We start from the raw sequence: 25296 nt of genomic DNA, 5'->3' as shown, positions 1-25296 counted from the left end.
AACGCTGGACTCGGCAAGCTGGGATGAGAACAGAGGAGGCTGGTAACCCAGACTACTCTGAAACGGAGATAACCCGGTAGCAGACGAAGGAAGCGAGTTGTGAGCGTATTCTGCCCAGGGGAGCTGTTCTGCCCAAGACGCAGGGTTTCTGAAAGAAAGGCTGCGTAGTATGCGACCAATCGTCTGATTGGCCCTCTCTGCTTGACCGTTAGACTGGGGATGAAACCCGGAAGAGAGACTGACGGACGCACCAATCAAACGACAGAACTCCCTCCAAAACTGTGACGTGAATTGCGGGCCTCTGTCTGAAACGGCGTCTAACGGGAGGCCATGAATTCTGAACACATTCTCGATGATGATTTGTGCCGTCTCCTTAGCGGAAGGAAGTTTAGCGAGGGGAATGAAATGTGCCGCCTTAGAGAACCTATCGACAACCGTAAGAATCACAGTCTTCCCCGCAGACAAAGGCAGACCGGTAATGAAGTCTAGGGCGATGTGAGACCATGGTCGAGAAGGAATGGGAAGCGGTCTGAGACGACCGGCAGGAGGAGAGTTACCTGACTTAGTCTGCGCGCAGTCCGAACAAGCAGCCACGAAACGGCGCGTGTCACGCTCCTGAGTCGGCCACCAAAAGCGCTGGCGAATAGAAGCAAGAGTGCCTCGAACGCCCCGGGATGACCAGCTAACTTGGCAGAGTGAGCCCACTGAAGAACAGCCAGACGAGTAGAAACAGGAACGAAAAGAAGGTTACTAGGACAAGCGCGCGGCGACGCAGTGTGCGTGAGTGCTTGCTTAACCTGTCTTTCAATTCCCCAGACTGTCAACCCGACAACACGCCCATAAGGAAGAATCCCCTCGGGATCAGTAGAAGCCACAGAAGAACTAAAAAGACGGGATAAGGCATCAGGCTTGGTGTTCTTGCTACCCGGACGGTAAGAAATCACAAACTCGAAACGAGCGAAAAACAACGCCCAACGAGCTTGACGAGCATTAAGTCGTTTGGCAGAACGGATGTACTCAAGGTTCTTATGGTCTGTCCAAACGACAAAAGGAACGGTCGCCCCCTCCAACCACTGTCGCCATTCGCCTAGGGCTAAGCGGATGGCGAGCAGTTCGTGGTTACCCACATCATAGTTGCGTTCAGATGGCGACAGGCGATGAGAAAAATAAGCGCAAGGATGAACCTTATCGTCAGACTGGAAGCGCTGGGATAGAATGGCTCCCACGCCTACCTCTGAAGCGTCAACCTCGACAATGAATTGTCTAGTGACGTCAGGAGTAACGAGGATAGGAGCGGACGTAAAACGTTCTTTTAGAAGATCAAAAGCTCCCTGGGCGGAACCGGACCACTTAAAACACGTCTTGACAGAAGTAAGAGCTGTGAGAGGGGCAGCAACTTGACCGAAATTACGAATGAAACGCCGATAGAAATTAGCGAAACCTAGAAAGCGCTGCAACTCGACACGTGACCTTGGAACGGGCCAATCAGTGACAGCTTGGACCTTAGCGGAATCCATCTGAATGCCTTCAGCGGAAATAACGGAACCGAGAAAAGTAACGGAGGAGACATGAAAAGAGCACTTCTCAGCCTTCACGTAGAGACAATTCTCTAAAAGGCGCTGGAGAACACGTCGAACGTGCTGAACATGAATCTCGAGTGACGGTGAAAAAATCAGGATATCGTCAAGATAGACAAAAACAAAGATGTTCAGCATGTCTCTCAGAACATCATTAACTAATGCCTGAAAAACAGCTGGCGCATTGGCGAGACCAAACGGCAGAACCCGGTACTCAAAATGCCCTAACGGAGTGTTAAACGCCGTTTTCCACTCGTCCCCCTCTCTGATGCGCACGAGATGGTAAGCGTTACGAAGGTCCAACTTAGTAAAGCACCTGGCTCCCTGCAGAATCTCGAAGGCTGATGACATAAGGGGAAGCGGATAACGATTCTTAACCGTTATGTCATTCAGCCCTCGATAATCCACGCAGGGGCGCAGAGTACCGTCCTTTTTCTTAACAAAAAAAAACCCCGCCCCGGCCGGAGAGGAAGAAGGCACTATGGTACCGGCGTCAAGAGACACAGACAAATAATCCTCGAGAGCCTTACGTTCGGGAGCCGACAGAGAGTATAGTCTACCCCGAGGAGGAGTGGTCCCCGGAAGGAGATCAATACTACAATCATACGACCGGTGAGGAGGAAGGGAGTTGGCTCGGGACCGACTGAAGACCGTGCGCAGATCATGATATTCCTCCGGCACTCCTGTCAAATCGCCAGGTTCCTCCTGAGAAGTGGGGACAGAAGAAACGGGAGGGATGGCAGACATTAAACACTTCACATGACAAGAAACGTTCCAAGATAGGATAGAATTACTAGACCAATTAATAGAAGGATTATGACATACTAGCCAGGGATGACCCAAAACAACAGGTGTTAAAGGTGAACGAAAAATCAAAAAAGAAATAGTCTCACTGTGGTTACCAGATACTGTGAGGGTTAAAGGTAGTGTCTCAAATCTGATACTGGGAAGATGACTACCATCTAAGGCGAACATGGGCGTAGGCTTGTCTAACTGTCTGAAAGGAATGTCATGTTTCCGAGCCCATGCTTCGTCCATGAAACAACCCTCAGCCCCAGAGTCTATCAAGGCACTGCATGTAGCACCCGAACCGGTCCAGCGTAGATGGACCGACATAGTAGTACAGGATCTAGATGGAGAGACCTGAGTAGTAGCGCTCACCAGTAGCCCTCCGCTTACTGATGAGCTCTGGCTTTACTGGACATGAATTGACAAAATGTCCAGCAAGTCCGCAATAGAGGCACAGGCGGTTGGTGATCCTCCGTTCCCTCTCCTTAGTCGAGATGCGAATACCTCCCAGCTGCATGGGCTCAGTCTCTGAGCCAGAGGAGGGAGATGGTTGCGATGCGGAGCAGGGAAACACCGTTGACGCGAGCTCTCTTCCACGAGCTTGGTGACGAAGATCTACCCGTCGTTCTATGCGGATGGCGAGAGCAATCAAAGAGTCCACACTGGAAGGAACCTCCCGGGAGAGAATCTCATCTTTAACCACTGCGTGGAGTCCCTCCAGAAAACGAGCGAGCAACGCCGGCTCGTTCCAGTCACTAGAGGCAGCAAGAGTGCGAAACTCTATAGAGTAATCCGTTATGGATCGATCACCTTGGCATAGGGAAGCCAGGACCCTAGAAGCCTCCCTACCAAAAACTGAACGGTCAAAAACCCGAATCATCTCCTCTTTAAAGTTCTGGTAATTGTTAGAACAATCAGCCCTTGCCTCCCAGATAGCTGTGCCCCACTCTCGAGCCCGGCCAGTAAGGAGTGATATGACGTAAGCAACCCGAGCTCTCTCTCTAGAGTATGTGTTGGGTTGGAGAGAGAACACAATATCACACTGGGTGAGAAAGGAGCGGCACTCCGTGGGCTGCCCGGAGTAACAAGGTGGGTTATTAACCCTAGGTTCCGGAGGCTCGGCAGACCAGGAAGTAACAGGTGGCACGAGACGAAGACTCTGGAACTGTCCAGAGAGGTCGGAAACCTGAGCGGCCAGGTTCTCCACGGCATGACGAGCAGCAGACAATTCCTGCTCGTGTCTGCCGAGCATGGCTCCTTGGATCTCGACGGCAGTGTTACGAGCGTCTGTAGTCGCTGGGTCCATACTTTGGTCGGATCCTTCTGTTATGCAGGTGAATGAGGACCCAAAAGCGACTTGGCGAAAACAGAGTCTTTAATCCAGTAAAGGAAATATGCAATACTCCTAGACAAATCGGAGCGGTAAATAAAGCATAAAAAACAATTCCACTCGTAATGACGAGAACAGACTGGAGACTCGATCATAAACTGTAGGTTGCCTCGGGAAGGCACTTGACCGTAGCAGACTCAGACACCTGCTCACCACGCAGCATCTGAGGGAAACACGACACGACAGGGCGATACAAAGACACAGCACGGTGAACAATATACAAGGATCCGACAGGACAGAAACGGAAAACAAGGGGAGAAATAGGGACTCTAATCAGGGGAAAAGATAGGGAACAGGAGTGGAAAGACTAAATGATTGATTAGGGGAATAGGAACAGCTGGGAGCAGGAACGGAATGATAGAGAGAAGAGAGAGAGGGAGGGAGAGAGAAAAAAGGGAACGAACCTAAAAAGACCAGCAGGGGGAAAACGAACAGAAGGAAAAGCAAAATGACAAGACAATATAAGACAAAACATGACACATGCACCCACACGCACCCATCCATCCATCCATCCACACGCACGCACGCACGCACGCTCGCACGTGTTGTAAATGAGAACTTGTTCTCAAATGGCCTACCTGGTTAAATAAAGGTGAAATAAATAAAAAACACACGCACCCACACATATATGGGCACCCACACACGCACCCACACACGCACGAACACACATACGCATGCACCCACACATACACACGCATCCACACACGCGCGCACACACACTCACACCCACGCACATATACACACCCACACACACAGAGAGAATAAGCAGAATAATGATGTTCTTAGTCTTATAATCATTAATGTCTTAATTTCATGATTAGGGATATTAACATTGGGTATAAATTCTCAATCAATATTCCACTAGTAATCCAGTAATAATGAACCCTCTGAGCACACACTAGTTGAATCAACGTTGTTTCCATGTAATTTCTATGAAATTGTATGATCTGTTCACCCCAGGGGACTAGGGTAGGTAACAACACATCTATCACGCTGATCTTCAACATGGGGGCCCCTCAGGGGTGCATGCTCAATTCCCTTCTGTACTACCTGTTCGCTCATGACTGCACGACCAGGCACGACTCCAGCACAATCATTACGTTTACAGATTACACAACGGTGTGAGGCTTGATCACCGACAACGACGAGACAGCCTATATGGAGGTGGTCAGAGACCTGGCTGTGTGGTGACAGGACAACAACCTCTCCCTCAACGTGATCAACACAAAGGAGATGATTGTGGACTACAGGAAACGGAGGACCGAGCACGCACCCATTCTCATCGACTGGGCTGTAGTGCAGCAGGTTGAGAGCTTCAAGTTCTTTGGTGTCCACATCACCAGCAAATTAACATGGTCCAAGCACACCAAGACAGTCGTGAAGACGACACGAAAAAACCTATTCCCCCTCAAGAGATCTGAAAATATTTGGCATGTGTTCTCAGATCCTCAAATGGTTATACAGCTGCACCATGAAGAAAAAGTTCTACAGCTGCACCATCTAGAGCATCCTGACGGGTTGCATCACTGCCTGGTATGGCAACTGCTCGGCCTCCGACCGCAAGGCACTACAGAGGGCAGTGCGTACGCCCAAAAAATTGTCAAAGACTCCAGCCACCTAGTCATAGACTGTTCTCTCTGCTACTGCAGGGCAAGTGGTACCGGAGCAGCAAGTCTAGGTCCAAGAGGCTTCTATAAACAGCTTCTACCCCCAAGCCATAAGATTCGTAACATCTAATCAAACCCCCCCCCCCCTGTTTACACTGCCGCTACGCTCTGTTATTATCCATGCATAATCACTTTAATAACTCTACCTGCAGTACATGTACATTTTACCTCAATTACCTTGACCAACCGGTGCCCCCGCAAGTTTTTCACAATTCCTGACATTTAATCCTAGTAAAAATTCCTTATCTTAGGTCAGTTATGATCACGACTTTATTTAAAGAATGTGAAATGTCAGAATAATAGTAGAGCGAATGATTTATTTGAGCTTCCTCCTGACAGAGCTGGTGTACCTGAGTCAGGTTTGTAGGCCTCCTTGCTCGCACATGCTTTTTCAGGTCTGCCCTTTTCTATAGGATTGAGGTCAGGGCTTTGTGATGGCCACTCCAATACCTTGACTTTGTTGTCCTTAAGCCATTTTGCCACAACTTGGGAAGTATGTTTGGGGTCATTTGTCACGTTCTGACCTTTATTTCCTTTGTTTTGTCATTATTTAGTATGGTCAGGGCGTGAGTTGGGGTGGGCAGTCTATGTTTGTTTTTCTATGATTTGGGTATTTCTATGTTTCGGCCTAGTATGGTTCTCAATCAGAGGCAGGTGTCATTAGTTGTCTCTGATTGAGAATCATACTTAGGTAGCCTGGGTTTCACTGTGTGTTTGTGGGTGTTTGTTTCCGTGTCTGTGTTTTTCTCCACACGGTACTGTTTTGGGTTTCGTTCATTCCACGTTTATTGTTTTTGTATTCAGTTGTTCATCTGTACATTTTCGTATTAAAAGAACCATGGACACTTACCACGCTGCATATTGGTCCTCTGATCCTTTTCGCTTCTCCTCTTCGGAAGAAGAGGAGGAAATCCCTTACATCATTGTCTATTTGGAAGACCCATTTGCGACCAAGCTTTAACTTCCTGACTGATTTCTTGAGATGTTGTTTCAATATATCCACATAATTTTCTTTCCTCATGATGCCATCTATTTTGTGAAGTGCACCAGTCCATCCTGCAGCAAAGCACCCGCACAACATGATGCTGCCACCCCCGTGCTTCATGGTTGGGATGGTGTTCTTCAGCTTGCAAGCAATTTTTCCTCCAAACATAACGATGGCCATCAGACTAGAGGACATTTTTCCAAAAAGTACGATCTTTTTGTCCATGTGCAGTTGCAAACCGTAGTCTGGCTTTTATATGGCGGTTTTGGAGCAGTGGTTCCTACCTTGCTGAGCGGCCTTTCAGGTTATGTCGATATAGAACTCGTTTTACGGTGGATATAGATACTTTTGTACCAGTTTCCTCCAGCACCTTAACAAGGTCCTTTGATATTGTTCTGGGATTGATTTTCACTTTTCACACCAAAGTACGTTAATCTCTAGGAGACAGAATGCGTCTCCTTCCTGAGCGGTATGATGGCTGCGTGGTCCCATGGTGTGTGTACCTGCGTACTATTGTTTGTGCAGATGAACGTGGTACCTGCAGGTGTTTAGAAATTGCTACCAAGGATGAACCAGACTTATGGAGGTCTACAATATTTTTTCTGAGGTCTTGGCTGATTTCTTTAGATTTTTCCATGATGTCAAGCAAAGAGGCACTGAGTTTGAAGGTAGGCCTTGATATACATCCACAGGTACACCTCTAATTGACTCAAATGATGTCAATTAGCCTATCAGAAGCTTCTAAAGCCATGACATAATTTTCTGGAATTTTCCAAGCTGTTTAATATAAACTTCTGACAACCTGGAATTGTGATATAGTGAATTATAAGTGAAATAATCTGTCTGTAAACAATTGTTGGAAACATTACTTCTGTAATGCACAAACTAGATGTCCTAACCGACTTGCCAAAACTATAATTTGTTAACAAGAAACTTGTGGAGTGGTTGAAAAACGAGTTTTAATGACTCCAACCTAAGTGTATGTAAACTTCCGACTTCAACTGTATATACATATCATACCAGTCATCAATGAATAATTTCCTCATATCAGTCGTAGACTCGGTGAATCTGCAAAAAAGTCCCACTGATCATTCCGTACCATACAAATTGATTTAATTATTTACTAACAAGCTAAATGATAACATAAGATTTACATACACACACACACAGTATAGGATATTGATTAGAAATAATGCGATGACAACAGGTCCCTAGCGGAGCAAGACAATATAACGTGGTACACAAGATGGAGATTTAAAGAGCGAGAGTGAGAGAGAAAGAAACAACACTTGGATACATTTGTAAACTGCAGTTACTTTTGCCCTGATACCTTGCCCCGAACTAACGATCTTATGGGTAAGAAGTGTAAGTCATGTATTTACATGTTGAAGGTCTTCGTTGGGTATCTCTTTGGTGTTTCTCTGTTTGGCCCAGGCCTTCGTGGGCCGAGTTCCACTTTGTGAGAGAGGTTCGGCCTTGTTCTTTGTATGGCCATCTCCTTCGTTCTCTGGTGTAAATCTCTGATTAGATACAATAATAAGAACAGCTACTCAACCGTGGCATTGTTTGTTAAGAGGTTCTTTTGTCTTTTTCAACCTCATGTTGCGTTTCGGTGTCGCGACTAATCATAGACCTTCTAGTTTGATATGTTAATTCTTAACTCAAGTGCTTTATAACCTCGAGTAGAAAGGGGGAATTTCTGTCTTGCTGACACGCTCCCTCAGTTCCCTGGGGCGTAGCTAGTTATGAGGCAATGTATCAGAATTTACTATGATCTCGTTAGATAACTAAAATCACAGTCTTCTCTTTAACAAAAACATTCTCTTTAATCTGGATATTTTCTGCACAACATAAAGTATGTCAACATGAGATACACATTATGAAAACCCATCAAGTTACATTGTTTTCGTTGTAACGTCTTCATTTAACTTTTAATGACATCACAAAATAGTCAATCTTCCACATTCCATCTCTTATCATTACCAAAATTTGGAGGATGAAATAATTGTCCCTGTGTCCATTGTTGGATGTTGTAGTTTTGAGCGATAAACTCTTCATAAGGCAGACAGATATTCCAATCACCCATACTAGAGACCAGAAATCAAATCAAATGTTATTTGTCACATAAACATGGTTAGCAGATGTTAATGCTTGTGCTTCTAGTTCGGACAATGCGGTAATAACCAACGAGTAATCTAACCTAACAATTCCACAACTACTACCTTATACACACAAGTGTAAAGGGATAAAGAATATGTACATAAAGATATATGAATGAGTGATGGTACAGAACGGCATAGGCAAGATGCAGTAGATGGTATCGAGTACAGTATACAGTGGGGCAAACAAGTATTTAGTCAGCCACCAATTGTGCAAGTTCTCCCACTTAAAAAGATGAGAGAGGCCTGTAATTTTCATCATAGGTATACTTCAACTATACTTCAACTATGACAGACAAAATGAGAAACAAAAATCCAGAAAAAAACATTGTAGGATTTTTAATTAATTTATTTCCAAGGGTATGCATTGTTTAAAGTGGCTAGTGATACATTTTTTACATCACTTTCCATTATTAAAGTGGCTGGAGTTGAGTCAGTATGTTGGCAGCAGCCACCCAATGTTAGTGGTGGCTGTTTAACAGTCTGATTGCCTTGAGATAGAAGCTGTTTTTCAGTCTCTCAGTCTCAGCTTTGATGCATGTGTACTGACCTTGCCTTCTGGATGATAGCGGGGTAAACAGGCAGTTGTTGTCCTTGATGATCTATATGGCCTTCCTGTGACGTCGGGTGTTGTAGGTGTCCTGGAGGGCAGGTAGTTTGCCCCCGGTGATGCGTTGTGCAGACCTCACTACCCTCTTGAGAGCCTTACGGTTGTAGGCGGAGCAGTTGCAATACCAGGCGGTGATACTCTCGATTGTGCATCTGTAGAAGTTTGTGCGTGCTTTTGGTGACAAGCTGAATTTCTTCAGCCTTTTGTTGACGTGTGAGGTTATTTTCCTGACACCACACACCGAGGGCCCTCACCTCCTCCTTGTAGTCCGTCTTGTCGTTGTTGGTAATCAAGCCTACCACTGAAGTGTCGTCCGCAAACTTGATTGAGTTGGAGGCGTGCATGGCCACGCAGTCGTGGGTGAACAGGAGGTACAGGAGAGGGCTGACAACCCACTCCTGTGGGGCCCCAGTGTTGATGATCAGCGGGATGGAGATGTTGTTACCTACCCTCACCACCTGGGGGCGGCCCTTCAGGAGGTCCAGTACCCAGTTGCACAGGGCGTGGTCGAGACCCAGGGTCTCGAGCTTGATGACGAGTTTGGAGGGTACTATGGTGTTAATGCTGAGCTGTAGTCGATGAACAGCATTCTCACATAGGTATTCCTCTTGTCCAGATGGGTTAGGGCAGTGTGGTAGCGATTGCTACGTCTGTGGACCTATTGGGGTGGTAAGCAAATTGGAGTGGGTCTAGGGTGTCAGGTGGGGTGGAGGTGATTATGGTCCTTGACTAGTCTCTCAAAGCACTTCATGATGACGTAAGTGAGTGCTACAGGGCGGTAGTCATTTAGTTACCTTAGCTTTCTTGGGAACAGGAACAATGGAGGCCCTCTTGAAGCATGTGGGAACAGCAGACTGGGATAAGGATTGATTGAATATGTCCTTAAACACACCAACCAGCATGCTCTGAGGACGCAGCTTGGGATGCCTTCTGGGCCTGCAGCGAGGGTTAACACGTTTAAATGTTTTACTCACGTCGGCTGCAGTGAAGGAGAGTCCGCAGGTTTTGGTAGCGGCCCGTGTCAGTGGCACTGTATTGTCGAGCAAAGAAGTTATTTAGTCTGTCTGGGAGCAAGACGACGGGGCCGGTTTTCTTTTTGTACTCCGTGATTGACTGTAGACCCTGCCACATACCTCTTGTGTCTGAGCCGTTGAATTGCAACTCTACTTTGTCTCTATACTGACGCGTAGCTTGTTTGATTGCCTTGCGGAGGGAATAGCTCCACTGTTTGTATTCGGTCATGTTTCCGGTCACCTTGCCCTGGTTAAAAGCAGTGGTTCTCGCTTTCAGTTTTGCGCGAATGGTGCCATCAATCCACGGTTTCTGGTTTGGAAATGTTTTAATCGTTGCTGTGGGTATAACATCGCCGATGCACTTCCTGAAGAACTCGCTCACCGAATCAGCATATTCGTCAATGTTGTTGTTGGATGCAATGCGGAACATATCCCAATTGTAACGGCGTTCTTCGTTTGTAGAATGAGAGTCGGACCGAAATGCAGCGTAGTGGTTACTCATGACTTTAATAGAAAAAGTGACACATGAAATAACTATACAAAATACAAAACAACAAACGGAACATGAAACCTAATTACAGCCTATCTGGTGAAACTACACAGAGACAGGAACAATCACCCACGAAATACAAAGCGAAACCAGGCTACCTAAATACGGTTCCCAATCAGAGACAACGAGAATCACCTGACTCTGATTGAGAACCGCCTCAGGCAGCCAAGCCTATACAACACCCCTACTCAGCCGCGATCCCAAATACTACAAATCCCAATACGAAAATACAATAACCAAAACCCATGTCACACCCTGGTCTAACCAAATATAAAACGAAAACACAAAATACAATGACCAAGGCGTGACACCAATCCACGTGATCGAAGCAGTCTTGAAGCGTGGAATCAGATTGGTCGGACCAGCGTTGAACAGACCTGAGCTTCTTGTTTTAGTCTCTGTCTGTAGGGTGGAAGCAACAAAATGGAGTCATGGTCAGCTTTTCCCGAAAGGAGGGCAGGGGAGGGCCCTATATGCGTTGCGGAAGTTAGAATAACAATGATCCAGGGTTTTACCAGCCCTGGTTGCGCAATCGATATGCTGATAGAATTTAGGGAGTCTTGTTTTTAGATTAGCCTTGTTAACCTCTTGCTCCTACCTGGCACGCAGGCGTCCCATCTAGAGCTCTGGAAATGCAAATGCGCTACGCTAAATGCTAATAGTATTAGTTAAAACTCAAACGTTGATTAAAATACACATACAGGGTATTGAATTAAAGCTACACTCGTTGTGAATCCAGGCAACAAGTCAGATTTCTAAAATGTTTTACGGCGAAAACATAGCACATATTTATGTCAAACCACCACCGCAGACATAGCTCATTAGCATAGCCAAGTAGGAAAAAATATGCAATCAACAAACACAGGATTAAAAAAAAATCATTTCACTAATCTTTTGAAATCTTCATCAGATGACAGTAATATAACATGTTACACAGAACATTAATTTTGTTTTCAATAATATGCTATATATATCCATAAATCTCTGTTTACAATGATGCATCGTTCAAAAAATGCTACTAAAATGTCAGGAGAAATGAAATAGCTCCGGCAGATAACGTCAGCTAACAAGGAATACACATCATAAACTTTGACTAAATATGCATGTTTTACATATGTATAGGAAGATACACTTCTTCTAAATGCAATCGCTGTGTTACATTTATTTTTAATGTTACAGTTTGCGTTCATTAGGCTATACTAGGAGGCGGCGCTCCAAATGTATCATTATGCCTCCTCTATCTTGGAGTCGACAGAAACCCAAAATTAACACATAAATATTCCCTTACCTTTGCTGTTCTTCCATCAAAAGACCTGGAAGGGATTATACTTACCAAAACAGCGTTTAGTTTTCAAGTCTGCGTCTTTCGGTTCTCAAAATAGCCACATTTCGGTCGAAATGTAGGCAAAATTCAAGTGGATGCGCACCAAAACGTCGAAATTATATATTATATGTCGAGTAAACTTGGCAAACTATGTTCATAATTAAGCTTTAACATGTTATAAAGGTGTACAGCAATTGTGAGGACGAAGCGAAACACACACGTCTTTTAATTGATCCTGAAGAAAAGAGAGAGCGGGAGCAGAGCGCGCATAAACGTACACTTTTTTTTCGCGTGACCGAGACCTTTCGGCACGCTCAACATCTCGTGAGCGCGCGATTCTCACAATGAGAAGCCCCATTGAAAGCAGGCTTCGCGCTGAACACGTAGGAACTGTTCCCAGAGCGGTAGTTGTTTGGGAAGGTGTTTAAGATGACGTCAAAGTTGGGCCAACTTTTTCCATGACAAGAGAGATTTTGGGAGAATGCATGCCCTGAGACTTCTGCTTTACATAGAGACTAAATTTAAATGGTTTTAGAAGCTTTAGAGTGTTTTCTATTCAATAATATTTTTTATATGCATATATTAGCAACTTTTGACAAAAATTCATCCTGTTTTATATGGGTACCCAATTCCTCCAGAAGGGGCAGTAAACAGGGCTAGGCTTAACAGGTTAAAATCCCCAGCTACAATTAATGCAGCCTCAGCATATGTGGTTTCCAGTTTACATAGTGTCAAAGAAAGTTTGTTCAGGACCATCGATGTGTCTGCTTGAGGGGGAATATATACAGCTGTGATTATAATCGAAGAAAATTCCCTTGGTAGATAATGCTGTCGACATTTGATTGTGAGGAATTCAGGTGAACAGAAGGACTTGAGTTCCTGTATGTTGTTATGATCACACTACGTCTCGTTAATCATAAGGCATACCCCCCTGCCCCTCTTCTTACCAGAAAGATGCTTCTTTCTGTCGGCGCGATGCGTGAAGAAACCAGCTGGCTGCACCGACTCCGATAGCGTCTCTTGAGTGAGCCATGTTTCCGTGAAGCAAAGAACGTTACAGTCTCTGATGTCTCTCTGGAATGCTACCCTTGCTCGGATTTCATCAACCTTGTTGTCAAGGGACTGGACATTGGCGAGTATTTATGCTAGGGAGTGTTGCGCGATGTGCCTGTCTCCGGAGCCTGACCAGAAGTCCGCTTCGCCCCTTTTACGGCGTCGTTGTTTTGGGTCGCCGGCTGGGATCCGATCCATTGCCCTGGGTGGAAGGCAAAACACAGTATCCGCTTCGGGAAAGTCCTATTCCTGGTCGTAATGATGGTGAGTTGACGTTGCTCTTATATTCAGTAGTTCCTCCCGACTGTATGTAATGAAACCTAAGATTACCTGGAGTACCAATGTACGAAATAACACGTAAAAAAACTAAATACTGCATAGTTTCCTAGCAACGCGAAGCGGCCATGTCTGTTGGGGCCATTAAACTCAAGTTAGATATTCTAGTAGGGGGTTTATATGACTAACTGTTAGATATTCTAGTAGGGGTTTATGACTAGGAGTCTGCTGACTTACAATTTATGATTGATGTAAGGTGTCATAAAAACTCCACATCAATCCCTCTTCCCCCTGTATGGGAGAGAGATCTCTGTAGAGCTGATCCACTGTAACCTGATCCTTTGGATCCTCACAATAGAGTCATGACACAATGTATGACAAAGCTGTAAGTCACTTTGGATCAAAGTGTGACAGAGAACAGCTGGTGGCATAATATAAATTAAGCCCCTCCCACAAGGGAGAGAGAGGGAGAGCGAATCGAGAAAGAGGAGTTTACCCAGTTTGACTGTGTTTATTGAGGTTTCTAATGTTCCTATGATGTTACTATGTCTCTATGTGCATGCCTGTGTTTTCCGCGCATTGGCATGGGTTTTACTGTAAGGGTTACTGTGCCATTCTCTGGTTGACGTACATCGCTCACATTTCTACCGAAGCATTATGGGTAGGGGCCTCCATTCCATAGCCCAAATGTTGGACGTCAAATCAGATGCCTCCCATTTGGTCACTAATGACAACCTCCTCTACCCTCTTAATACTAACATACTAGTGTGTTTTTTTGTGTGTGCACAGGTGTACCCTAAAGTGACAAATATTTTGTATTAGAACTAGAAATTGACGTTCTACCTCTCAGAGTATGTGACCAGTCTCTGTCTCTCTCTCCAGTTTGCAGAGAAGTTTTCAGAGTATAAGGAGGCAGCACGTCAGGCCAAGGGAAAAAGTCAAGATGGAAAGATGGAACTAGCCACCTCTCCCTCTCAGGTATTCACCACTAAAAACACCGCCACTGCTCCCTCTTAGGTACTCACACTAAAAAGGTCACAACACTCTCCTGTGGTACTTCATAAGTTAACAGCTGGAAAAAAAGAGAACCACGCAACAAACATATGAACTTGGAAATCCCTGCATTTGTTAGATTATTGTGTTTTCGCTGCATATTTAATTGTCCTCCTTTGAACAGAAATGGAAGAAATTAGGTTGTTTTTAAGATTCAATCCCCAGAGTCCCACCACTTCAAAAACCAGCTTAACACCCTCCCTAGTCCAGGGAAACCCTGCTATTTTACTACACATTGCATCAGTTTACATCATTACATGCACAGAAAACAGGATGCTGATGAATGGTTCCTCCATCCGATTCCTCCATCCAAAAAATGATTTGATGCTACACTAAATATGTCAGCACAATGGAAATGGACATTGTTGCACATGTAGAAGTCTGAGAACAGCATTGAGAGTATGATAAGCATGCATTAACCCAACCTTCTTCAATAAGGCCACTTATAAATGTAAATTATGAAATTATACTTTCAATGGGAATGTCCTGAAAGTAATTTCCTACAGTGATTAAGTCTCACTTATCTCTGTCCGTCAGGCCTAAGTGGTGCATGGTTTGAGTGTGTACAATGGCCAGTTTATAACCCCTTAATTGTTTTGTTTCATGTAATTAAAGTGTGTAAATGTTTAGTTTGGTCACATAGACTTAATTGTTTGGGAAATAAAGATAAACGTTTATCTGCAATTTCTCTGAGCTACAATAAGCTTTGGCAGGCAGAACAGCTCAGTAATGTCCTCTTGGTAATACAGAGCTAGGAGCTTATCACCAGATTCTCCTATCCGTCTCTCTCTATTTGTTTTCTCTTTATTTATTTATTTCCAATTTTCTCGATCTCTCTCTCACGCCGAACAGAGGAAAAAGATGACTGCTGAATCTCCTCATGAAAAAATGACTTGGTTCATTTGAACTAATTTCATTCTTGCTCTTTGCTAGATAAATCCAGAATCACTGTTCAGCACTTTCAGACTAATGGGTTTTTAAGATGTAAACAATTCTTTAGTTATATGTTGATTGATGGATTGATTGCTTGTCCTGTATGTAGGAGTCACCAGCAGGTGAACTCTCTTCACCTCTGACTCCTGTGACTCCTCCCGCCATGGACAACATCAACGGGACAGATGACCCCTGTGACATCACACCCGAGCCCCGTCCTGAACCGTCTCAGAACGCACTGGCTTTCACACACAGGTAACACACACAGGGGTGTTAATAAGGGGTTGTGCTGTGTGTGCGTGCGTGTGTTTGTGGGTGTGTGTGGGTGTAAACACTGAGTTTACGAAACACTTGCAATGTCAAAATCAAATCAAATGTTATTTGTCACATGCCGAAATACAATAGGTATAGATAGACCTTAGAGTGAAATGCTTACTTAAATGCCTTTAACCAACAATGCAGTTTTAAGAAAAATAAGAGTTAAAAAATAAAAATAAAAAATAAATAAGACAAATCGAAAAATAACAATAAAAAACAACAATAAAATAACAGTAGTGATGCTATAGTCAGGGGGCAATGGTACAGAGTCAATGTGCGGGGGCACCGGTTAGTCGAGGTGATTTAGGTAATATGTACATGTAGGTAGAGATAAAGTGACTATGCATGGATAATAAACAGAGTATCAGCAGCGTAGAAATGGGGGTGTGGGGGGGGGGGCAATGCAAATAGTCCAGGTAGCCATTTGATTAGCTGTTATGGCTTGGGGGTAGAAGCTGTTTAGAAGCCTCTTGGACCTAGACTTGGCACTCTGGTACCGCTTGCCGTGCGGTAGCAGAGAGAAAAGTCTATGACTAGGGTGGCTGGAGTCTTTGCCGATTTCTTTGGGTCTTCCTCTGACCCCTCCTGGTATAGAGGTCCTGGGTGGCAGAAAGCTTGGCTCCAGTGATGTACTGGGCCGTACCGCACTAACCTTTGTAGTGCCTTGCGGTCAGAGGCTGAGCAGTTTCCATACCAGGCGGTGATGCAACCAGTCAGGATGCTCACAATGGTGCAGCTGTAGAACGTTTTGAGGATCTGAGGACCCATGCCAAATCTTTTCAGTCTCCTGAGGGGGAACAGGCGCTGTCGTGCCCTCTTCACGACTGTCTTGGTGTGTTTGGACCATGATAGTTTGTTGGTGATGTGGACACCAAGGAACTTGAAGCTCTCAAGCTGCTCCACTACAGCCCCGTCGATGAGAATGGGGGCATGCTCACCTGGTTATGGACTGACCAGGTGAACACTATGATCCCTTTTTGATGTCACCTGTGAAATCCACTTCAATCCGTGTAGATTTAGGTGGAAGAGACAGGTTATAAATCAGGATTTTTAAGCCTTGAGAGAATTGAGGCATGAATTGTGTATGTGCGCAATTCAGATGGTGAATGCGCAAGACAAACGATTTAAGTGCCTTTGAACGGGGTATGGTATTAGGTGCAAGGCGCACCGGTTTGAGGGTGTCAAGAACTGCAACGCTGCTGGGTTTTTCACACTCAACAGTTTCCCGTGTGTTTCGAGAATGGTCCACCACCCAAAGGACATCCAAGTAACTTGACACAACTGTGGGAAGCATTGGAGTCCAAATGTGCCAGCATCCCTGTGAAACACTTTTGACACCTTGTTGAGTCCATGTCCCAATGAATTGAGGCTGTTTTGAGGGATGCAATTCAATATTATGCATAAATGGTAGATGCTTCCAGTTTGCAGAATAAGACAGACGTGTGCAAGGCTGAATAAGATAAGGTGTGTGTTTGGGCACTGGGCAGTAGTTGTATATAGTTGGAAGGACAGAAAGAGTGTCACTCAGTGTCTGTGTGTATGATGGGGTAAGTGTGTGTGTTTGCCACATATATAATTTCAAATCTTGGTTTTGTTTAAACTTTATTGTATGAAGACTCACATTTTTCTAAAACCCCCTCTATTTGTATCTTTTCTTTCCAGGGAGCAGTATAAAGCCTGTCGGGTCTGCTCTTTCTGATAGCTTGCTATACAGGTTCTGAAATAGGAGCTCTTTCCTACCCTACCAACACCAACCTCTATAGCTACTAGGCCACTAACATCTTGACAATAGCACCTCTTTACTGTAGCACACTGATGGAATCACATTTTCAACATCTGTACTATGACTTCAGTTAAGAGAAATCACACTCTTGCTATCAGACTTATACACCTGTATTATTATATCTCCCTCATTTAAAAACAGAGGTCACTAAAAAACTCCTCAAATGTGACTGACCCCTTGAGTGAAAAATACTGATGCCTTGTTTGGTTCTCTTACTATACTGAACTAAAAACATAAACAGAACATGCAACAATTTCTAAGATTACAGTTCAAATGAGGAAATCAGTCAATTTAAATCAATTCATTAGGCCCTAATCTATGGATTTCACATGACCCGGAATGCAGATATGCATCTGTTGGTCACAGATACCTTGAAAAAAATAGGCCTCACAATGGGCCACACACAACACAGTATTTTTGTGCATTCAAATTGCAATTGATAAAATGCAATTATGTTCGTTGTCTGTAGCTTATGCCTGCCCATAAAATGACCACACCGCCACCATGGGGCACTCTGTTCACAATGTTGACATCAGCAAACCGCTCGCCCACACAACACCATACACGTACTCTGCGGTTGTGAGGCCGCAGAGACGTTGGAGTTGGATGGATGGATTATCTTGGCAAAGGGGAAATGTGCACATAGAAAATTTCGGTGATCTTTTATTTCAGCTCATGAAACATGGGACCATGTTTCATGAGCGCAACACTTTACATGTTGCGTTTATATTTTTGTTCAGTGTAAATGTTATAGTAATATATTACGTTATTATATCAAAATGTCTTTATTTTAATGCCATTATAGCTCCATCTTTATTGCAAAAATAGCTTTTCTAAATAGATTCTAATAAATGATATTAGTCCAGTTGGCACTTTCCACAAATCTTCCATTGATCTCTATGCATTACTTGTAAGAATTATGTTGTTTAGAAATTGAACTTGGTTAGCTGGCCCTCAGACTTGTTGTTAATCTGTGTATATTCTTGTGATTTTGTGTCATCTCTTAAAGGACAAATGGTCTTACCTCTCTTGTATTCACATTTCTTTAAACTGGCATGTTGTTTTTATGATGTCATACAGTAGTTTACAGTATGTCAAGATGTGGGGCAAAGAATGCTGTCGTCTATACATTTCTGGGTCTATGATTAGATACTACATATTGATTATGTTCATAGATATTGAATAATGATGACTGAATATTTAATTAAATAGCCCAAGTCCTACCATGCAGGGACTCGTTTTAAGGTTATTCTCCTGAAGGGGTTGATAGAGGATTTATGTAACTCTTGTATAACATATGCAGTGGGGGGTGGGGTAGAGGGAGGGAGAGAAGGAGAGAAGGAGAGAGGGAGAGTGAGAGGTGCAGTGTCTAAGGGCCTGTGTGTGTGTGTGTCACTGCAACCTAAACATGAGCTTACTGCAGATACGCACACACACACACGTATGCACGTACACAGACAAACACCATACACTACACTACACCACAATACTGCACCAATAACCAAAATTGATTTGTACTTTTTTACTTCACAATAAAGACAAATAAAACTTTATTTTCAACATAAATAATCATGAACAATTTTAATGACCACACTAATACAGATTTCAAATACTGTATGTGTAGTCAAGCATCCCAGTAGGGCATTCATCATATTTTCGAGTACCCACAGGAGACTATTGACATTTCACTGTGTAGAATGAATAAGACCTTACTGATATTCATAAATGATGTATTCCCTGGCCATAAAAATCACGATGATTGTGGTTCATATTGATTAAAGTCATTAATCAATTTATCAATGTTTTTTTTTCTTCTTTTTTTTCTTAGATTTATCAGTTTGTCTATTAGCTGATATTCAGCAACTGTATTAACCCCCTCTGAAGTGCAGTCCGTTTTGTGAGAATTTGCAGAGGTGCTCTTTAAACACACACACACACACACACACACACACACACACACACACACACACACACACACACACACACACACACACACACACACACACACACACACACACACACACACACACACACACACACACACACACACACACACACACACACACACACACACACACACACACACACACACACACACACACAAGCACAAACACTTTGGTGCAGATTGCTGATTGTGTGGGAGTCAGGACTGATTTTTTTCACTCATGCAAACACCTGCACACACACACGTGATGTGGTGTTACTTTGTGAACACCAGCTGTTGTTGCTTATTAAGCTGTTGTTCAATCAGGGTGTTAAATTGGCCAGTGTTACCTAGTGTTGATTTTTCTGTGTTACATTTCTAGTGTTGATTCAGGTGTTTAATTTAAAAAACTATGTTGGTATTAATAACAAGTGTTAAACCAAAACTACGCCCATCATTATCATATTTCCCAGCATGCTCTTTTGCAGGTTGCTTTTTAGAAATGTTTTTTATTTTCAATATCTATCAAAGGCATAGATATTGAAAAAAATACTGTCATGTTTGTCATTTAGTATCATGTCTTGTCCCTGTGCTCCCCATTCTATTCGTTTCCCTCTGCTGGTCTTATTAGGTTCTTTCCCTCTTTCTATCCCTCTCTCTCCCCCTCCCTCTGTCACTCTCTCGCTCTCTCTTCTCTCTATCGTTCCGTTCCTGCTCCCAGCTGTTCCTATTCCCCTAATCATCATTTAGTCTTCCCACACCTGTTCCCGATCCTTTCCCCTGATTAGAGTCCCTATTTCTTCCTTTGTGTTCCGTTCCTGTCCTGTCGGTTCCTTGTTTAGAATTCACCGTGCTGTGATTGTGTATCGCCCTGTCCTGTCGTGTTTTTGCCTTCATCAGATGCTGCGTGTGAGCAGGTGTCTCTGTCAGCTACGGCCTGCGCCTACCCGGCGACCTGCAGTCTGTGGCCGCTTCTCCTGTTATTCCCCTCTACAGACTAGAGGATTTCTGTTATTCCCTGTTTGGACATTTCCTGTTAAGGATTCAGGATTTGTCGTTTTCTGTTTGGACTCGAATAAACTCTGTTTCTGTTAAGTCGCTTTTGGGTCCTCTTTCACCTGCATGACGGCGCAGGCCGTAGCTGACAGAGACACCTGCTCACACGCAGCATCTGATGAAGGCAAAAACACGACAGGACAGGGCGATACACAATCACAGCACGGTGAATTCTAAACAAGGAACCGACAGGACAGGAACGGAACACAAAGGAAGAAATAGGGACTCTAATCAGGGGAAAGGATCGGGAACAGGTGTGGGAAGACTAAATGATGATTAGGGGAATAGGAACAGCTGGGAGCAGGAACGGAACGATAGAGAGAAGAGAGAGCGAGAGAGTGAGAGAGGGAGGGGGAGAGAGAGGGATAGAAAGAGGGAAAGAACCTAATAAGACCAGCAGAGGGAAACGAATAGAATGGGGAGCACAGGGACAAGACATGATACTAAATGACAAACATGACAAATACATTCTATAATTAGTATTGTTATGCAGGTGAATGAGGACCCAAAAGCGACTTGGCGAAAACAGAGTCTTTAATCCAGTAAAGGAAATATGCAATACTCCTAGACAAATCGGAGCGGTAAAATAAAGCATAAAAAACAATTCCACTCGTAATGACGAGAACAGACTGGAGACTCGATCATAAACTGTAGGTTGCCTCGGGAAGGCACTGACCGTAGCAGACTCAGACACCTGCTCACCACGCAGCATCTGAGGGAAACACGACACGACAGGGCGATACAAAGACACAGCACGGTGAACAATATACAAGGATCCGACAGGACAGAAACGGAAAACAAGGGGAGAAATAGGGACTCTAATCAGGGGAAAAGATAGGGAACAGGTGTGGAAAGACTAAATGATTGATTAGGGGAATAGGAACAGCTGGGAGCAGGAACGGAATGATAGAGAGAAGAGAGAGAGGGAGGGAGAGAGAAAAAGGGAACGAACCTAAAAAGACCAGCAGGGGAAAACGAACAGAAGGAAAAGCAAAATGACAAGACAATATAAGACAAAACATGACAGTACCCCCCACTCACCGAGCGCCTCCTGGCGCACTCGAGGAGGAATCCTGGCGGCAACGGAGGAAATCATCAATCAGTGAACGGTCCAGCACGTCCCGAGACGGAACCCAACTCCTCTCCTCAGGACCGTAACCCTCCCAATCCACTAAGTATTGGTGACCCCGTCCCCGAGAACGCATGTCCATGATCCTACGTACCTTGTAAATAGGTGCGCTCTCGACAAGGACGGGAGGGGGGGAGGGAAGACGAACGGGGGTGCGAAGAAAGGGCTTGACACAGGAGACATGGAAGACAGGATGGACGCGACGAAGATGTCGCGGAAGAAGCAGTCGCACAGTGACAGGATTGACGACCTGGGAGACACGGAACGGACCAATGAACCGCGGAGTCAACTTACGAGAAGCTGTCGTAAGAGGATGGTTGCGAGTGGAAAGCCACACTCTCTGGCCGCAACAATACCTTGGACTCTTAATCCTACGTTTATTGGCGGCTCTCACAGTCTGTGCCCTGTAACGGCAAAGAGCAGACCTCACCCTCCTCTAGGTGCGCTCACAACGTTGGACAAACGCTTGAGCGGAGGGAACGCTGGACTCGGCAAGCTGGGATGAGAACAGAGGAGGCTGGTAACCCAGACTACTCTGAAACGGAGATAACCCGGTAGCAGACGAAGGAAGCGAGTTGTGAGCGTATTCTGCCCAGGGGAGCTGTTCTGCCCAAGACGCAGGGTTTCTGAAAGAAAGGCTGCGTAGTATGCGACCAATCGTCTGATTGGCCCTCTCTGCTTGACCGTTAGACTGGGGATGAAACCTGGAAGAGAGACTGACGGACGCACCAATCAAACGACAGAACTCCCTCCAAAACTGTGACGTGAATTGCGGGCCTCTGTCTGAAATGGCGTCTAACGGGAGGCCATGAATTCTGAACACATTCTCGATGATGATTTGTGCCGTCTCCTTAGCGGAAGGAAGTTTAGCGAGGGGAATGAAATGTGCCGCCTTAGAGAACCTATCGACAACCGTAAGAATCACAGTCTTCCCCGCAGACAAAGGCAGACCGGTAATGAAGTCTAGGGCGATGTGAGACCATGGTCGAGAAGGAATGGGAAGCGGTCTGAGACGACCGGCAGGAGGAGAGTTACCTGACTTAGTCTGCGCGCAGTCCGAACAAGCAGCCACGAAACGGCGCGTGTCACGCTCCTGAGTCGGCCACCAAAAGCGCTGGCGAATAGAAGCAAGAGTGCCTCGAACGCCGGGATGACCAGCTAACTTGGCAGAGTGAGCCCACTGAAGAACAGCCAGACGAGTAGAAACAGGAACGAAAAGAAGGTTACTAGGACAAGCGCGCGGCGACGCAGTGTGCGTGAGTGCTTGCTTAACCTGTCTTTCAATTCCCCAGACTGTCAACCCGACAACACGCCCATAAGGAAGAATCCCCTCGGGATCAGTAGAAGCCACAGAAGAACTAAAAAGACGGGATAAGGCATCAGGCTTGGTGTTCTTGCTACCCGGACGGTAAGAAATCACAAACTCGAAACGAGCGAAAAACAACGCCCAACGAGCTTGACGAGCATTAAGTCGTTTGGCAGAACGGATGTACTCAAGGTTCTTATGGTCTGTCCAAACGACAAAGGAACGGTCGCCCCCTCCAACCACTGTCGCCATTCGCCTAGGGCTAAGCGGATGGCGAGCAGTTCATGGTTACCCACATCATAGTTGCGTTCAGATGGCGACAGGCGATGAGAAAAGTAAGCGCAAGGATGAACCTTATCGTCAGACTGGAAGCGCTGGGATAGAATGGCTCCCACGCCTACCTCTGAAGCGTCAACCTCGACAATGAATTGTCTAGTGACGTCAGGAGTAACGAGGATAGGAGCGGACGTAAAACGTTCTTTTAGAAGATCAAAAGCTCCCTGGGCGGAACCGGACCACTTAAAACACGTCTTGACAGAAGTAAGAGCTGTGAGAGGGGCAGCAACTTGACCGAAATTACGAATGAAACGCCGATAGAAATTAGCGAAACCTAGAAAGCGCTGCAACTCGACACGTGACCTTGGAACGGGCCACTCACTGACAGCTTGGACCTTAGCGGAATCCATCTGAATGCCTTCAGCGGAAATAACGGAACCGAGAAAAGTAACGGAGGAGACATGAAAAGAGCACTTCTCAGCCTTCACGTAGTGACAATTCTCTAAAAGGCGCTGGAGAACACGTCGAACGTGCTGAACATGAATCTCGAGTGACGGTGAAAAAATCAGGATATCGTCAAGGTAGACAAAAACAAAGATGTTCAGCATGTCTCTCAGAACATCATTAAATAATGCCTGAAAAACAGCTGGCGCATTGGCGAGACCAAACGGCAGAACCCGGTACTCAAAATGCCCTAACGGAGTGTTAAACGCCGTTTTCCACTCGTCCCCCTCTCTGATGCGCACGAGATGGTAAGCGTTACGAAGGTCCAACTTAGTAAAGCACCTGGCTCCCTGCAGAATCTCGAAGGCTGATGACATAGGGGAAGCGGATAACGATTCTTAACCGTTATGTCATTCAGCCCTCGATAATCCACGCAGGGGCGCAGAGTACCGTCCTTTTTCTTAACAAAAAAAAACCCCGCCCCGGCCGGAGAGGAAGAAGGCACTATGGTACCGGCGTCAAGAGACACAGACAAATAATCCTCGAGAGCCTTACGTTCGGGAGCCGACAGAGAGTATAGTCTACCCCGAGGAGGAGTGGTCCCCGGAAGGAGATCAATACTACAATCATACGACCGGTGAGGAGGAAGGGAGTTGGCTCGGGACCGACTGAAGACCGTGCGCAGATCATGATATTCCTCCGGCACTCCTGTCAAATCGCCAGGTTCCTCCTGAGAAGTGGGGACAGAAGAAACGGGAGGGATGGCAGACATTAAACACTTCACATGACAAGAAACGTTCCAGGATAGGATAGAATTACTAGACCAATTAATAGAAGGATTATGACATACTAGCCAGGGATGACCCAAAACAACAGGTGTAAAAGGTGAACGAAAAATCAAAAAAGAAATAGTCTCACTGTGGTTACCAGATACTGTGAGGGTTAAAGGTAGTGTCTCAAATCTGATACTGGGAAGATGACTACCATCTAAGGCGAACATGGGCGTAGGCTTGTCTAACTGTCTGAAAGGAATGTCATGTTTCCGAGCCCATGCTTCGTCCATGAAACAACCCTCAGCCCCAGAGTCTATCAAGGCACTGCATGTAGCACCCGAACCGGTCCAGCGTAGATGGACCGACATAGTAGTACAGGATCTAGATGGAGAGACCTGAGTAGTAGCGCTCACCAGTAGCCCTCCGCTTACTGATGAGCTCTGGCTTTACTGGACATGAATTGACAAAATGTCCAGCAAGTCCGCAATAGAGGCACAGGCGGTTGGTGATCCTCCGTTCCCTCTCCTTAGTCGAGATGCGAATACCTCCCAGCTGCATGGGCTCAGTCTCTGAGCCAGAGGAGGGAGATGGTTGCGATGCGGAGCAGGGAAACACCGTTGACGCGAGCTCTCTTCCACGAGCTTGGTGACGAAGATCTACCCGTCGTTCTATGCGGATGGCGAGAGCAATCAAAGAGTCCACACTGGAAGGAACCTCCCGGGAGAGAATCTCATCTTTAACCACTGCGTGGAGTCCCTCCAGAAAACGAGCGAGCAGCGCCGGCTCGTTCCAGTCACTAGAGGCAGCAAGAGTGCGAAACTCTATAGAGTAATCCGTTATGGATCGATCACCTTGGCATAGGGAAGCCAGGGCCCTAGAAGCCTCCCTACCAAAAACTGAACGGTCAA

The 25296-nt window shown here is 45.3% G+C and overlaps 1 protein-coding gene across 2 annotated transcripts in view; it reads left to right on the top strand.

The window, feature by feature from the left end:
• Positions 1–25296, top strand: part of homer1b (homer scaffold protein 1b) — a 125297-nt gene that overhangs the window by 41312 nt on the left and 58689 nt on the right. For both annotated transcript variants that reach the window (XM_046346508.1, XM_046346507.1), the window contains 2 exons: positions 14276–14371; positions 15489–15634. In XM_046346508.1, the coding sequence (XP_046202464.1) occupies positions 14276–14371; positions 15489–15634 (242 nt within the window). The remainder of the gene's footprint in view (positions 1–14275; positions 14372–15488; positions 15635–25296) is intronic.

The sequence above is a fragment of the Oncorhynchus gorbuscha genome, linkage group LG04 (assembly GCF_021184085.1).
Source record: "Oncorhynchus gorbuscha isolate QuinsamMale2020 ecotype Even-year linkage group LG04, OgorEven_v1.0, whole genome shotgun sequence".
Classification (NCBI taxonomy): Eukaryota; Metazoa; Chordata; class Actinopteri; order Salmoniformes; family Salmonidae; genus Oncorhynchus; species Oncorhynchus gorbuscha.
The sequence above is the reverse complement of the archived record's forward strand: the minus strand, read 5'-3'. Positions and strand labels throughout refer to the sequence as shown.